At 45.9% G+C, this 16498-nt stretch overlaps 1 protein-coding gene across 1 annotated transcript in view; it reads left to right on the plus strand.

Annotated features, from left to right (window-relative positions):
- Positions 1-12250, plus strand: part of CTNNA1 (catenin (cadherin-associated protein), alpha 1, 102kDa) — a 102889-nt gene extending 90639 nt beyond the window's left edge. The window contains exons 14-17 of the mRNA XM_010579160.1: positions 522-703; positions 1490-1595; positions 8149-8283; positions 11656-12250. Of these exons, the coding sequence (XP_010577462.1) occupies positions 522-703; positions 1490-1595; positions 8149-8283; positions 11656-11943 (711 nt within the window). The 3' untranslated portion in view covers positions 11944-12250. The remainder of the gene's footprint in view (positions 1-521; positions 704-1489; positions 1596-8148; positions 8284-11655) is intronic.
- Positions 12251-16498: the final 4248 nt, after the last annotated feature.

Genomic DNA, 16498 nt, shown 5'->3' on the forward strand with positions numbered 1-16498 from the left:
AGGCTGTAAACCTAGTCTAATAGATTTTATTCAGGAGTAAGCACATACTCTATTTTCACTTACTCTTTCCTCAGTATGCATGTTTCAAAATACTACATCTAGCTTTTTGCAGGAGAGAGACTCGTAATATTTCTTCTGTGCATTACAACACTGAAAGATACCCAAGTGGAACTTCCTTTCAAAACTCTTAAATTTTATAGAAAAGGCAGGTTCCCCCTCTTCATGCAGTTTTTCTTTGAGGGATAGTAATACCTGGCAAACTTGTTTGGAGTCTTAACAGTTTTATCATGCAAATGCCCGTGTTTCAGGTGTCAACTTGGCTTTCTGGGCACTCTTTCTTAAGAAAAAGCATAAACTTTGATTCAAAATGGAAGGAAATGGTTCTGTAAAGCCTCTAGGTAGAGGATTGCTATTAAAGTTTTATCCCCCATCTACATGACTTAAATTAGTTATTAGTGAGAGGTTCCAAAAAGACTTCTACAAGCAGCGGCATAAGGCAATGTGAGAAAACTCTCTTTCAGGCTATCATGGCTCAGCTCCCTCAAGAGCAAAAAGCTAAGATTGCTGAGCAAGTCGCAAGCTTCCAGGAAGAAAAGAGTAAATTGGATGCTGAAGTATCAAAATGGGATGACAGCGGTAACGATATAATTGTTCTGGCAAAACAAATGTGTATGATTATGATGGAAATGACAGACTTCACCAGGTGAGTCTTTTTAATTTGTGCACACACCGTCTTCTCTCAGAACTGGCTGGGATGCTGATCTTTCAATGAAATATTTTGCAAGTACTCTGAAGAGTGTTACTTCTTATGATTTCCTTTAAATGTTACCCTATTAAAGCCTGTGTATTAGCTCAGGAGATGCATTACTATGCAGTGACTGGGTGGTAATAACTGTTTAAATTGATCTGTAGACACACAGCAGTTACTGCCTGCCTGTCTGTCTTTCTTAAGGGTGATTCTTGTCCCAAGCAAAAAAAAATTAAAAAAAAAAAAAATATATATATGTATATTTGCTCAGTTCTTTACAACATTAAATTCTATGGGCTTCTCGATATTGCTATACTGCAGAAGTAGTTCCTAGTACAGTTATTTGCAAAAGAAAGAGAGGTTTTTTGATGCCTTTTGAAATTCATTTACCAGATTTTATACAAGACTTTTTTTAAACTTGATGTTGCATTCCATGAAAATTGCAACTCTGTCTTCTAAAATGTTATCTGTTATCATCATTAGGTTGCTTAAAACGGTAAAATTTAAGATGGTTTTATTCCTAGATTTAGTCTAAATATGGGGAGGGGCTGGAAGGAGGAAACTGTCTGGAAAATGAAGGTGCTGTAATTGTTACACCTGCCTATTTCTGTGCAACCTTTTTCATGCAGTTTGGGTGAGGATTCACTTCTAGTACTGTTTGGAACAGAATAAGAAAAGCAATATATAGTGCACTCTTCCAGTTTTCTGGTGCTAGAAGGTAGACTCTGTTCTGTTTTGCAGAGGTAAAGGTCCGCTGAAAAATACGTCAGATGTGATTAGTGCAGCCAAGAAGATTGCAGAGGCTGGGTCAAGGATGGACAAGCTGGGACGGACTATTGCTGACCATGTAAGTCACAATTCATTTTCATAAGCCTCCAGCGCAAATGAGGAATGGGAGATCTTTTACTACTGCAGACATGATGAATAGAAGAAAATGTGTTTAGTTTTGAGGTTTGGGGGTTTTTTTAACTGATTTTCCAGACTGCTGCTGGAAAATTCTAGCCTTTTCTTTCTAGCTGCTCTTCTGCCACCCTAAGCAGTGTAAGCAACTAAATATGCCCAGCAGTAACACTAACAGCTCCTTGGCTTAAATCAGGCACCTACCATTTTAAGGTAGCAATATGCCAACGTTGCTTCATGTCACCTAGTATCTAGGCCAGTTACTGTAACTGAACGGGACTGAAACTGAATTCGTGTTTCTTCTGTCATGCTCAGAATATGCCCAATACTTTCCAAAGCAATGATGAGACTGCGTAGGCAACACTAATTATTGCACGTGGCCTATTGCACAACCTTTAATATTATTTTTGAGGCAGCTTTTTAATATTGACAATTTTCAAATGCCCCATAGGCTGAATGGTGAGATTGTCAAAACTCTCTAGTATCTTTTTTTGTTGTCCAGTCAGAGCTGATGAAGACTTTGAGCAAGGCACATAATGACCCGAGTATTTGCTATGCTGTCCCAGGCTGTTGTGGATGTTGTTGTGCTATATGTACAAAAGTATTTGAAAAGAATTCTTATAGGATTGAACGAGTATGGCCAGCTCAGGGTTTTTATGCAATGCATCTGCCTGTCCTGAGCCACTTCAGAAACTGGTTTGGGCCAAGCAAAAGCGCCTTTGGTCTCAGTCCACACCCAAATTGCAGGCAAACATCAGCATTAGTAATAATATTCTGCCTTCAAGAGAGACCCTGAAATGCAGGTAGGTTAGGTCTGAGATCATGGACTAAACTTTATTTTGTACAGCCGTCGCTTGCTTTTCAGTCCTTCTCTGAATGCAAATTCATAATGCAAGGTTTTAAATAAAACCATGTCACTTTGGAAGTAAATCTTTGTAGTGCAGATCTCTCTTTAAATGTTGCATCCAGAGGATGTTGTCTTCACCCTAATTTATTAATGATGCAGTGAGAAATGTTCAATGGGGAGATAAAGTTGAAAAGTTTTTTTTAAAATAGGTCTCCTTGCTATAGCATTTTGACAATGGTATTTCTGGAAGAATCAGGTGCGCTGCTGCTGTAGGTAAATGAAGCAGGGAGCAGTTTGCGTTAGATCTCGGGGGGATCTTGGGCTGAAGGTTTACAATACTTTTTTTATTCACATGTTTTATGCAAAATTGGTATACGGTTTTCTGCACCAAGCCATTTCAAAATACAGAAGAAAACTAAATGGCTCCTTTTAGTAGAAGTAAGGTCCTTAAAAATGTAAAAGATTAAGCACATGTTTGAAGATAAATATGAGCAGGTCTGTACAGTTAGTCATTTTGACAAGAATATGGCTTTTTTCCTGACTCCATACTCTACTAATACTTTCAGCTTGCATATTTCATTAGATATGCTTACATACTCTTTAGAAACTTGTAAATGTAGAACTATCTGACAGTTACAGAGGATGTGCAATGCAACCATTTCAGCAGAGCACTAATGCCTTCCTATGCCTAATATGGGCTTTTAACAAATGGATGGGTTTTTATGTCCTGTTCGCCATGTGACACCGGGTGAATCATGACCCCTCGTGTTAGTGTGTCAGGAACTCCTAACTCCTGCTGTCAGGCAGTTTTACAGCACATTTCCTTTGAAACTATAAAAGCTATTATCCAAGGTATTTCGCGTCTGTTGAAAAGTGTCTAGCCATCAGCTGGCAGATTTTCCCAAAGGTGTTCCATCTTTCACTCAAAGTAGCAATCTGCTTGTTTTGAACAGGGGAATATGAAGCAGTTATGAGTACAACACAAATGAAAATGATTTGCAGCAAGACAATGATTCTCCATATTATTTTTTTTTCAGTGTTGAAATACTTAAAAAGCAAAAGAAAAGTTCTGTTGCTTTTTTTCTTTGACAGTGGTGGGAAGTTGAGGTTACATCAGTATCTGATTATTAAATTGAAAGGAGCTGGGGGCAAGTGTAGGGATTGCCCTGCTTCCCAGTAAAACGCTCCAGCAGCCTCTTGCTGTCGAGACTGGTCCGTGCGCTGTGGAGGCTGGTCCGGGGATGTGCTCCAGGCACAGGCTGATGGCTGTCCTGGGTGACAGCTGCTGGCACGCATTGCCACATGCCCATCCTGCCGTGGTAACTGCTTCCACTAAGTGCCTGCTTTCAGCTTCTCTAACCAAACAGCGCCGAGCCCAGCTGTTACATAGGGCTGGCGGGGGCATTTTATTGTGAATTATTATTACAGCAGTGTTCATACCCTAAACTGGGGATACAGCGGGAGGAAGAAAAGTCTCTGTGGTTGCTTGCTTACACCTACCAGACGCATGGGGATGAAGGTTTTGTGCTTGTTTTAATCAGCCCGCACCATGGGAGAGCTCTTCTGTCTTTCCCTGCCCCTTTTCTTTGCAAAAAGGGAGAAAAAGGTGATTCTGCTTCTCTGCAGGCGCAACTGGGGCGGTAGGAAGCAAATGTGTGTGCATGTTTGCTCTGTCCAGGATGGATCCTGGATTTGACTTGGACCAGCCAGCTTAGGTTTTGCCAACAACCACCACTGAGTCTGTGGCTGCATCTTATTTGGGGGGGTTTGGGGAGGTGGAGGTGTCCCCCAACACACATTTGTTTCTGTCTACAATGCAGCTATTTGCTGTGACTGTGTTGTGGGAATCCTCCCAAGCTAGCTCTGCAGACAGGGATTTTTTTTGTGTCTGTGCCTGTTGTAGGTCAATACAATAATATAATCTTTCTTAATCAGTGTTGAAATTGTTGCCTTTTGGGTTTTTTGGTTATCTGAGTTTTCTGGTGTAGGAAGGGACAGGGCTCATACAGGCATCCACAGTGCGTTTTGTTGATGTTCATTTTTATCTTGTGTTACATCTCTATTTAAACATCATCTGTCTTTGAACTGAATTCTCTCTTCTGCTCATAGAAATAGCACACGCAGTATAGGATGTGGTTTTCCAACTCATGTCATGTTGATATATACAACCGAATAATATTTCCTATTCCACTGCTTCCCCCACTAATGTTTTGCTGCCTCTTTCAGCCATTGGTAAACATGCAGCAGCCTCTTTCCTTGAGAGTGTATTTCCTTAAATGGTTTCCATAAACTCACAACCCATAAAGCACCTTGAATTGCTTAGCGGTCCTTCTGACGTGCCGTATTGTGCATTTGTCAACATTCAATTCAATCTGCTGCTGTGCTGCTCGTTCGCTTTGTTAGATGAGCTGTTTGGGAGATGGAGAGCATTTTCCAAAATGGTAATTTCAGCTTTTCATTAGCTCTTTGGCCAATGCTATTTGTGGACTTTCTCTAAAACATCTTGTACTGCTGACTAATATTGATTAGCTTAAAAAATTAACCTGCATGCTTTGCTGCTTCATTATTCACAGTTTTCACTTCACTGATGGAAGCAACATGCCTATGTAAGAGTTGTAGATACTTTGGGTCTGTCGTTACTTTCCTTGGGACTAAGAAGGTGATTTCTGTTAGTTTATGGTCACACAGGGTCGGATATCCATAAAGCCATCCAGATCTCCATAGCCTGTGTCACGCAGCCTGATATGCTTGTCCTAGCTTGCCAAAAATCCTGTTATAGTGCATTGTGTGTACGTGCGTGTGCTGCTTTAGATCACAGCTCAGCAGCCTGCCATACAGAGGCATCTCTATAAGCAACATAGAGTACAGCTTTTTTATCTCTGCTGTGCTGAAATACCACGTTGGCTTAGAAACCCCACTTGTTCTGGCCCTGGAAAAAACAAATGTACGTATTAGCTACACTCACCTTCCTTTCAGAGTTGAATGTCTGTTATGGCAGATCAGTTACTGTTGTGGGAAGCAACTGCTCCATGTGAATGTGACCCCCTGTTTGCACACCACTGCTTGTGCAACATGATGATCTGTTCTGACGCAGTCTCCTTTTGTGCCTTTTATATACAGGGAAACTTTGGTTCCTACTTTGATCTTGTAGCTAAGGAGAGAAGGTCTGCAGTGAGAATTAGGGCTCAGACCCTACTGCTGACACCCAAGAGGGGATTTTTACCTTGCTCTGAAAGGAGACGAGAGGCTGTGTGGCCGTAAGCAATAAACCTGAGCTTGATTGAAGCATTAAGTAGTGAATTGGTGCCACATTTAAGACTATTCTTCCAAATCATACCATGTCCATTATGAATTTTCATTTGATGGTCCAGTGTACAGGATCAGAGTACTAGATGAAATGGGATTTTGCTGTGAGCCAGAGGTGTGTCAAGAAGAGCTCTCGCAGACTGCAGACCTTTGAATCTCAGGGTCTGGTCGGTGGGAAGAGCAAGCAGGTGCTGGGTGAAGAGAAGCGAATGCTGCTTAGGGCAAGACTCTTCTCTCCTTGTCACGTCTAACACTGGTAAATCACTGTGGCCGCTCGTGGTTTCTATGGAGTTTTTGGTGCTTGTCTGGAGACAGCCGGTGGCTGGCTTCTCCAGGATGAGCGGCTGGTCAGGCAGACCTGCAGCTAACGCACTGCCTGGAGGGGAGAAGTGGAGGGTGGTATGCCCTGCTTGCTGTCAAGCTAAGCTGTGGGGCCGGGGAAAAGCATTTGGATTTCGTATGTGAGTGCGCGTGTGTATGGCATGCTGGAAAGCCTGCATTTAGTGACTGGGAATTGTGTACCAGGACTATGAGTTTCTGGATGGAGTGCAGCTGTCTTAAGAAGGATGGAGATCACTGCAGGGTCTGCCTTTAGTCCTGTCCCTGGTTAATGCCAGTTGAATTCCTGATCTGCTGGAACAGTGCTAGAGGTGAAATAATGCTGGGTACAATGTTGCCTGCCTTAGAGCAGAAAACTTAAGAATCATTGTGAGTCTGATACTGGTTTTGTCCAGGAGACCTGTGAATGCTTGGTGGGAAGGTGAGAAGATGATGTGCAAAGTAGCCGTTTCAGAGGAGGAAATAGTATGGGAGCTTGCAGTGCAGTGCAACTAGTCACACTTGGTCTGGGGTTCAGATCAGGGATTAAGCAATGGTGTGTTTGACACAATGCAATGTAAAACCTGTGGACATTGAAGCTATAGGCGTCCTGTGTGTGCATGTAACAGCCAGCTCTAAACTTGCTGCTTTGGTCAGAAATGTACATGCTGCCAGTGTGGTGTCCTCACCTGCAGGCACCAGAACATGACCTGTTGGACCATATATCTCCTGCATCCCTATTGCAATAGCTTCTGCCATTATGAATATATCCGGACTGGTTTAAAATCTGCTGTCTTGGACACTGCTTGCAGCATCACTGGCAACGTCTGGAGGTCAGAGCCTCCACGGATATTGACCCAGTCATGAGACGTTTGGTGCCCCACAGTGGGGTGCAGGCAGCCATAGGTGCCCTGCTAGTGCTGCATGCGCTGGGCAGGAGCGTGGCACGTATGCCCTTGGGTTTATTCATCAGCAGCATGAGAGCCTGGTGGGAAAAGGGTTTGTGGAGTTCAATGCATGGCAGCTGCTTTATTCACTAGTCTTCATGCAGCCAGAGTGTGCCAGTAGACCCGAGATGGCCTGTTATTTTTTGGAGAAGCGATGCTGGGCACCGTGCTCGCTGCTGGTTTTGAAGATGCTGCAAGACTGGCATGGGTAGTAAAAGGCTTCCCGTAGCCTTTTTGTCTTATGCTTGCAGATCCCGTTTTGGACTGTGGCTGCCCCTCAGCAGGGCTCCTCTTGTTTTGAAATCCAGTGTGAGACTGGCTCATTAATCATCTTGCCGCTTGGCTCTGCAAAGCAAGAGATGGCCCTTCGTTTCTGTCTGAGAAAACAGCTTTCTGAACTGCACTGCAGTCTCTGGTACCTATGTAGTCTTTCAATTGCAAAGCTGAAAAAGTTACTTTTATCTTACAGATGAGTGCTTCAGCAAGCACTTTAAAAATTTTATTTCATGCCTGGTGAGGAATCTAGTTTCCACACTGCTAAGAAATGGGAGCAGAAGTCAGGAAAATATCTACTTTGCTGGATATAATTGAGTAACTGTTGGGTTTATCATTTCCTAGCTTAAAATACACAAGATTGAGAATTGAGGCTGGATTTGGTAACATCTGCTAGTTGCAGCTTGAGATCTTGGATGTCAAATCATTGGTGCTGTGTCCTGTGCAGTGTGCAGGGAGGACCTTTTATAGTTAACAAGTCTGCTCTGGAAGGGTTAGGTAGCCGCCCTCCTCCTCCTCCTCGCAGGGAGCTCAAGGACAGCTGCACAGCTGAAAGGAGCCCCGGTGATTTTGTCCAGCGGCTGCCTCTGTGTTCTGATAGCCTGTGTTTATTGCTTCTGGTTTTTAATATGTATTTAGTGATGCTCATGTATCGCTCAGCTGTCTTTGAAAACCAAAGCTCAACAGAAAGGGGCACGATCTCTGGCGCACATTAACTATTACAGAACGGAGTTGTCTGGTTTCTCCCTAAATGATTTCTGTTCCAGTTTTTGTGATTGCAAAGTAAAACTTCACCTTTGTTTTTCCAGTGCCCTGATTCTGCATGCAAGCAGGACCTCCTAGCTTACCTGCAGCGCATCGCGCTGTATTGCCATCAGCTGAACATCTGTAGCAAAGTGAAGGCTGAAGTTCAAAACCTCGGAGGGGAGCTGGTTGTGTCTGGGGTATGTATGAACTATGACATGTCCGGTTTGTGCAGTTTTTCTTCCAGGGATAACAATTATTCCAAGCTAAGCTTTTATGCTAAACATTACAGAATATAGACAAGAGATTTTGGAGCATTCAATCAAAGTTTTAATGTATGCAGAGTTTATAATACTGCCTGCACTGCCTTGTTGTTCTTGGAGGAAACGCTTACTGTTTGAACGGGGGAAAATACAGACTTCACTTTTCCCTACTCAACAGTGTAGACAGATTCACTTTACATTTGTGTAATGTACTGTTTTTCCAGACTGCTCTTCACTCTTAGTGAGGTTAAATCACTTCAATCAGCATAGCTAAACCTACCCCATGTCTCTGCACAGCCTTGGAACACGCTGGGGCCCTGCAATGCTCCAGGGATGTTAATATTTCAAAATAGCTGTGCCCTGAAGAGTGCAGGGATTTTTAGTGGCTGCTCTGTTTTATGACAGCTGAAAGCTGCCATAGGCCAGCCTGCTTCCTTGTTCTAGCCATTACCTAGCAAATAATTTTTTCACTGTGGTTCATGAAATGCTTCCTCTAAGAGGAATCTGTATGACGGATATCTGGGGGGAGGGAAGTGGAGCTAAATTCTTAATTTCTTCTGGCATATTCTTCCTTGCCCTGGACTGGTGCTTTTGCACATCCATGTCATGACTGAGGCAAGAGGTTTGAAGAAGGGACAGAAATGGCTGATAGTCCAATATTGCTATCTGAATCCTTAAAAGCAAATGGAAAAAAAATCTTACCACCTTCTGCCACTTAGATATTTCAAGTGCTTAAACTTATTAGCACATCCTTTTCCCCTGCAAACAAACTAGAATTGTAGAATGAGTGCTTTGGGACAGCAGTAGCCGTGGAAGGTCTGCAGCAATCTGCTGCAGAAGCAGTGGTGGTGATGAACCACACTTGCATAAGCTTAGCACCTTCACAGGGGAGATGGGCTTCTCTGCTGCACCTCCCACTGCTGCCAGTCCCACATGCTCGGATTTCCAGCACAGCAGAGCCAAGTGATGAGATATAATGAAACGTGTTGCTGTGTGTCTCTGTTGCATGCCTGATGTCCTATTAGCTGGAAGGCTGAAGGCATCATGCTGTCAAAGAAGTAGATGTGTCATTATGCAATAATACGTACTCCAGTAATGCAGTTATTCAGTGTCTTCAGAATTTACATACCCTTCTGCCATAAATTAGTTACGTGAACAGGCTGGCATCTGTAGTCTAATCTCCTGGTTTCATCTGTTCTCCAGGAGTCTGTCTACTGGGGCTAAATATTGCCAGTAGTATTGTTAAACTTCTGTCACATGAAGACCTCTGCCAGTCCAGGAACTTCACCTGTCTAAAAGTAAAATTCTTCTCAGTGTTAACATCTTGCACCATCCACATACCACAGAAGTTTTGTGAAAGCAGAGCTATAACCAAGGCAGTAAGAGCTTGCACCCTAAGCAATCTGACAATTCATTTAGAAAAGTACCTCCTTGCTTTCATTGCATTTAATGTTATTCTTCCTGCTGTGAAGATTTATGGAAATAGTCAAATGCAATGAAAGTGTTTTCCAGCATGATGACTGGGGTGAGGAAAGCAGATTACACTGGTTTGCTGGAGGGCATGGATCCGACCTGCCGTTGTGGTACTCAAAACACAGTGTGATGGAAAGGAAGGTACCAGCACCATAAGAAAAGCAACCACCCCCCTGCTCAACTTGGTTTGCTGCTAGACAAGAAATGGCTTCGCAGTTTTCCCCCAGACCTTCCTTAGATGTCTACAACACAGGAATTTAAGTGTGTAGAGGCAGCTCAGCTCTTGTGTAAGCTGAGCAGAGGTGCTGAAACCCTGCCCAAGACCACAACCCTGCCCCAGACTGGTTGGCATTCACAAGCCAGAGGTCCCATGCAGTGCGGGGCACTGGCACCCTGGAGCAGTGGGGTCCCAGCTGAGGTCACCTCAGTGGTCCTCTTCTCTCTCTTCCACACTGCCCCATTTTTGGCTCTTCATCTCTGCCATGTGCTGAAGCTGAAGTTGGACACCAGGGTCCCACCAAAGCCACTGTAGAACTCCTCCTTAGCTGGACAGGGGAGAGAAAATGTAATCAAAGGTTCGTGGGTTGAGATAAGGACAGGAAGAGATCACTTGCCAATTACCATCACAGGCAAGACTGACTCAACTCAGGAAAATTAATTTAATTTATTACCAATCAAATCAGAGTAGGATAATGAGAAATAAAACCAAATCTTAAAACACCTTCCCCTCCCACCCCTCCCTTCTTCCCAGGCTCAACTTTACTCCCAATTTTCTCTACCTCCTCTCCCAGAGCAGCACAGGGGGACAGGGAATGCAGGTTGGGGTCAGTTCATCAGATGTTGTCTTTGCCGCTCCTTCTTCCTCAGGGGCAGGACTCCTCACACTCTTCCCCTGCTCCAGCATCGGGTCCCACTCACAGGAGACAGTCCTCCATGAACTTCTCCAACGTGGGTCCTTCCCACAGGCTGCAGTCCTTCAGGCACAGACTGCTCCAGCGTGGGTCCCCCACGGGGTCACAAGTCCTGCCAGAAAACCTGCTCCAGTGTGGGCTCCTCTCTCCACAGATCCGCAGGTTCTGCCAGGAGCCTGCTCCAGCGTGGGCTTCCCACGGGGTCACAGCCTCCTTCGGGAACCCACCTGCTCCGGCGTGGGGTCCTCCAAGGGCTGCAGGTGGAGATCTGCTCCACCGTGGACCTCCCTGGGCTGCAGGGGGACAGCCTGCCTCACCGTGGTCTTCCCCATGGGCTGCAGGGGAATCTCTGCTCTGGCACCTGGAGCATCTCCTCCCCCTCCTTCTTCACTGACCTTGGTGTCTGCAGGGTTGTTTCTCTCACATATTCTCCCATTGCTGCAATTGAGCAAGTTTTTTTTCCCTTCTTGAGTACGTTCTCCCAGAGGCGCTACCAGTGTTGCTGACGGGCTCGGCCTTGGCCAGTGGCGAGTCCGTCTCAGAGCCGGCTGGTATTGGCTCTGTGGGACATGGGGGAAGCTTCTAGTGGCTTCTCACAGAAGCCACCCCCATAGCCCCCCCCACTACCAAAACCTTGCCATGCAAACCAAATACAGTCACAAAAGCAAACAGCAGAGTACAAATCTTTTCGATTGCCATTAATATGGAAAAGGATCATGGGCAAGTGTTGCACTTTTAATTTTTGGTAGCCCAAGTTGGGTTTTTACCATTTAGTGTCCAAAGAAAAATACCACCTCGAATTTGGAACTTCAGATTTCAAAAGAAAACCCAGAAAAATCAGGTTTTGAGTGCTTTTGTTGTGTTTTCTGGAATGCTGTATTTGTGTGGTTGTGATGGCATGTAACACGTGTGTTACTGTTGGCAGGTGGACAGTGCTATGTCTCTTATCCAAGCAGCCAAGAACCTGATGAACGCGGTGGTGCAAACTGTGAAGGCTTCCTATGTGGCGTCGACCAAGTACCAGAAGTCCCAGGGCATGGCTTCGCTCAATCTTCCCGCCGTCTCTTGGAAGATGAAGGCTCCGGAGAAGAAACCCCTGGTCAAGAGGGAGAAACAAGATGAAACCCAAACTAAAATCAAGAGAGCGTCCCAGAAGAAACACGTTAACCCAGTGCAGGCTCTCAGTGAATTCAAGGCAATGGAGAGTATTTAAAGAGAGGTCTCTGTCTTGGTTATTTTTTTCTCTAGCCCACTACTGCTACTTCCAGAACTCTACTTTTAATATTCTAAGGATTTTTCAAAAGTTTACTATTCCTCAAAATGTATTTACTTAATATAATTTTGATAACTTTGTTTAGATTACGTGGGGAAAAACTCAAATTTATAAGTCCTATTAATATAGCTTCAGCCTGCGGAAGTGTGTTAATTTAGATTGCTTTTAGATTTCAGGGGTGTATTTCTAGCAGAAAGTTGTTTTGTATAATCTTGCTTTAAATAAAATATTCTATAACCAAAGAGGATTTTACAGTAACACTAATGGTTAACACTAATAGTTGAATCATGCTACTTGGAGACTGCAGTTTTTCATTGTGATCAAGAGAGGAAAATTAGATCTTCTCACTCAAAAAAAAATTAAAGTATTGTATGTGTTAGTATATTCCTGCTGTTGGGGCAGACAGGGAACAAGCTCTGTACACTCAAAGGAGTATGAAGATACAGCAGGCACTAGCTGCACTGCCACAGGTGCGACCACAACTGGAAAATACCTGGAAAAACTATATACCCTTGCCTGGGTTGGGTTTTCCTGGGGTCGCAGAGGGAGGGGGTCGTGTTCGGAGATGTCCTTGGTGGTGCGTTGGTTATGTGATGCTGCTTTTCCTGGGCTGCGTTGGAGCTGTTTGCCTGACAGGTCATTTCCACGCGTGCCCGGCGTACAGAGCGCTGGTGGGTTACTTTGCCGCCAGCCTTTTCGGAGGGGGTTTCACCCGCACCTCTGCTGGGGGAGCACCCAGAGCAAATCCAGTAAAACGTACAATCATGGAGGCGGCTGATTACTTCTGTATGACACCGGACGGGAATTTTAATGCCTGGTTACAAATTACTAATGTATTTTGCTGCGGGACACTAATAAAGTTGCTTTTACCAGCTGGTGTATTGTGGTGCTGTGAATGGAGTGGGCTCCCAGCCGCCCCTGCACCCCCTCCCCGGCATTCAGATGCAAATCGGCTTTGTACTCATTTCTCATAATTGCTCTGCATCCTGCCTTGGGCTTCCAAAGGCACCCAGCAAATAGTGTTTGCTCAGGCTGCAATTTAGACTATACATTATTTGTGATAACTATAGCTACGAGGTATAATTTCGCTGTCTTATTTAAATTTTATGAATTTCAGTGTGTTTTACTCTTACCAATAAAGTCCAGTATTCGAGAAGAAGCTCTTGCGCAGGTCAAAGTTGCGTTTGCTGTTTCTGTAAAGCATTCATTAAAATGGAAAGCAGCCTGTTCTGTAGTTAAATGTTTTAAACCGCACCTAAATTTTAGAGCCGAGCCTTGGCAGTGTTATGTTATAATTTTATTTAGCTTGATCAGCTTATAATTTACTATATCAAGGTTATTGCTGTCATTTTACCAAAATGCTGATCAGAATTAAGCTAAATAGTTCTTGGGATATTTTTGCCAAATTTATTATGCTTTCAAGCATTTTAGCCTCTTGAGTACAGATAATAAACAACTGAATTATCTACCTGTTTTCATACACCTTTAACATCTAATCAGGCATCTGTTGAAGGGCAAGCTAATGCGCTGCTTCCACTGACATTCAAGGGTTAATGTCATAGATAAGCTGTAGATCTTGCTTTATATATAATTATGAACTGCTTTTATACAATATGGTTGGGGTTTTTTTTTCTCTCCTGGTATTAATATAGTTGTCTTAAAGGCTACATTCCCTGGGCTGTTCAGTGGTTTTCTTCAAAATACATATGCTACTCCCCCCAGAATGCAATCTATTAATGAGCTTTATAAAACAAGCCATATATTAAGATGTACAGAGAAATTTTGTATGTACTTAGCTTTTAAATAAATGTTAGTTTATTTTATGCTAAAAACTTTGAGTATCAAGTTGGCAAACAAATTAAAATATGGTTCCACCTGATGAAGGCTGGTGTGAAAACCCAGCTGGGAGGCAGGAGGTGGGAGGGAAGCTGGTGCCTCTTGGCTGCGAGAGGCAGCGAGGGGGGACGGGGGGCCGACAGCCCAAGCTCCTTTTTATCCAAGAATTGCTCCTCTGAGAGTTGCGTTTGGGTTTGTGGAGGAGAGGTGCATCAAGGTAAATCGTTAATGGCTGTAACTTAATTGCTCTGGTTAGGGATGCATCCGCAAGTGGCTGGGGGGAAAGAAAAACTGTGTCTCCGCAAAGCAGAGGGAGGATTTAGTGTCATATTAAATCCAGTTTTCAGTTTCTGTGCTGCAGCATAAATAGCTGGTACGTGGTTATTGACACTTGCGCTTCTGCTGCTCACCAGGACGAGCCCTGTCTGCGGGCGGGTGCTATGGACGCTGGCCCAGCGAAGATCTGCTCCAAACCCAGGGTGAGTTCTGTCTTGCCTCTACAAACGGGCTCCATCAGTCAGGTGGGTGAGCTTGGTTAAACGGATGGGGCGGCCTGCTGCAAGGGAGGACGCGGCAGGGGTGGACGGTGCTTTTTACGTTTGTACGAGCAGACAGAAGGCTGGTCTTGTGGGCCTGGAGGAGGGCCGGTAAGCGGCAATTTGTTCTTTCAGAGCAGACCCCGGACTCCTGGTAGCTCAGCAGGAGCCGGCACAGAAGCAGCACCGGCGCCTACTTGTGTTGCCCCAAGTGAAGCAGCAATGTGGCCTCCGGCTTGTTCAGCGCTGGACCTGAGGCCCTGCGAGTGGGTGGCTCAGTAGTTTAAAAAAAAAAAATGTAAATACGCTGATCCCGATGTGTCAGATAATTTCAGTCTTAATCAAAACCTCCCGTGTGAAACCGGCAGTGACACTTCAGGGCAGCGGCGCTGCGCTGCACAGCGAGGGGGGTCCGGATGCGAGTGAAGCTGTAACTTTATTAGAGCGCCAATTGAAAAGAATTACAGTAATTACTGCTTGATGTAATTAAGCGCTGGGGAAGGGCTTGTGCAGTTGGTCTCCGCTGTGGCTGCTGGAGGGGAATGCTCTCCTCTACCGCAAGGGAGTGAGCGCGACTGTGTCGGGTTGTAAAAGCTGTGTGGGTATGAGGTGGGAAAGCACGCGTTCCCCGATGGTGGGCAGTGAGCAGAGCCTCTCCCGTCCTTCCCCTGCTGCTCAGTGTCCCTCTCCAATTAACAGGAGAAGAAATCACGGGGCTCCGGGGGCCTGGGACAGAGGGGACCCACAGCAGCTTTGGGCAGGGGAGGGCTGTGGGACCTCTGGGCCATGGCTGCTCCCCGGTCACTGCCTGAAACACATGGAAATAGTTATTGAACGGGAAGGGTTTGGGGTTTTCCTTGCACTGCCGTGGGATGGCAGCACCCAGTGAGGCCAGGACCGAGCCCACCAGCCCTGCAGCCCTCCTGCCCGCCCTGGGAGCGGGGACCTGGCTGCGCAAGGATGCTCAGGAAAGATAAACCTGCATGTTCTTTTGAAGTGTATTAGTTAAACCACATTAAATCCCCAGGAGATAGTCTTATTCCAAATTTCAAGTGCTCTTAATTCAATTCAGTGGTGAATCAAGCCACGTTGAATTTATGCTGCTTTAATTGTGTGTGAAGGTTTCTGCGCCCAGGTTTAATGCTGTTTAACGAATGCCTTTTCCATTCAGCACTCTCCCTTCACTCAGACCAGCTTTGCTGCTGCCTGGCTCGGAGACCGGCCCCACTGGTAGGATGGGATGGGTGTGGAGAAGGGAATAAAGCACCCTAAGGTGCGTTTTCTAACAGTAGGATGGGCAGCAGCAAGCACAGGCTTCAAAACAAGCCAAGGTGGCCAAACCTCAAATACGCAATTACATGTGAGAGCAGAGTGGGTGGTGAGCGGCGTGTGGGTTTAAAACCCCCAACAACTGGGTGGGAGAAGGAAAAATCCACGAAGGCACATCAGGTACTCCAGTGCTGAAGGCTCGGGACTTCCCTGTGCTGTGGATTTTGGAGGCTGGAGCAGCACAGGGAAGCACAGCCGCTGGTCTCTGCTCTGAGCCCCCTCTCTGCCCACCACATGCCAGGATTTGGGGTTGGGGGGCTTGGGCTGAGCCAGCACGACCTTCCTGATGCTCTTGTGGGTGCAAGAGGAAATAATGCTGTTGCTGGCCTGGCCGTGTGCGCGATGCCAGCCCGGACAGACTGCTGCTTAATGCCTTACCCCCCCCTTGGGGCTGTAGGGAGCGGGGCAGAGGGACCCCATTATCTCCAAAGTCAAGGACGAAAGTGCCCATCCCACCTCCTCCCCTGCCAGAGTGCATGGTCCAGTGAGCCCTACCTGTGGTCTCCATCTGCCCCAGGACCCCTCCAGTCCCGGCTTTCTCTGGGCCAGGACCGTGGTGCGGGGGAGCTGCTGTGGCGGGCATAGCAGTGGGCAAAGGTGCTGTGCCATGCTGCGGGAATTTGGGTCAGCGGGATGTGCATCACCACAGTGGGATGTGACCGCGATGCCCCACGCCCTGAGCCGCCAGCAGCGCGGCTGGGCCGGCCGAGCCCTGCGACTTCGGCAGGACGGGCTGGGCCCTATCCTGCCCGCAGCCGCCGAGGGGGCGGCGGGCAGCCGGGCGGGCGCCGCCT

The sequence above is a fragment of the Haliaeetus leucocephalus genome, unplaced genomic scaffold, assembly GCF_000737465.1.
Source record: "Haliaeetus leucocephalus isolate CR32 unplaced genomic scaffold, Haliaeetus_leucocephalus-4.0 Scaffold656, whole genome shotgun sequence".
NCBI lineage: Eukaryota > Metazoa > Chordata > Aves > Accipitriformes > Accipitridae > Haliaeetus > Haliaeetus leucocephalus.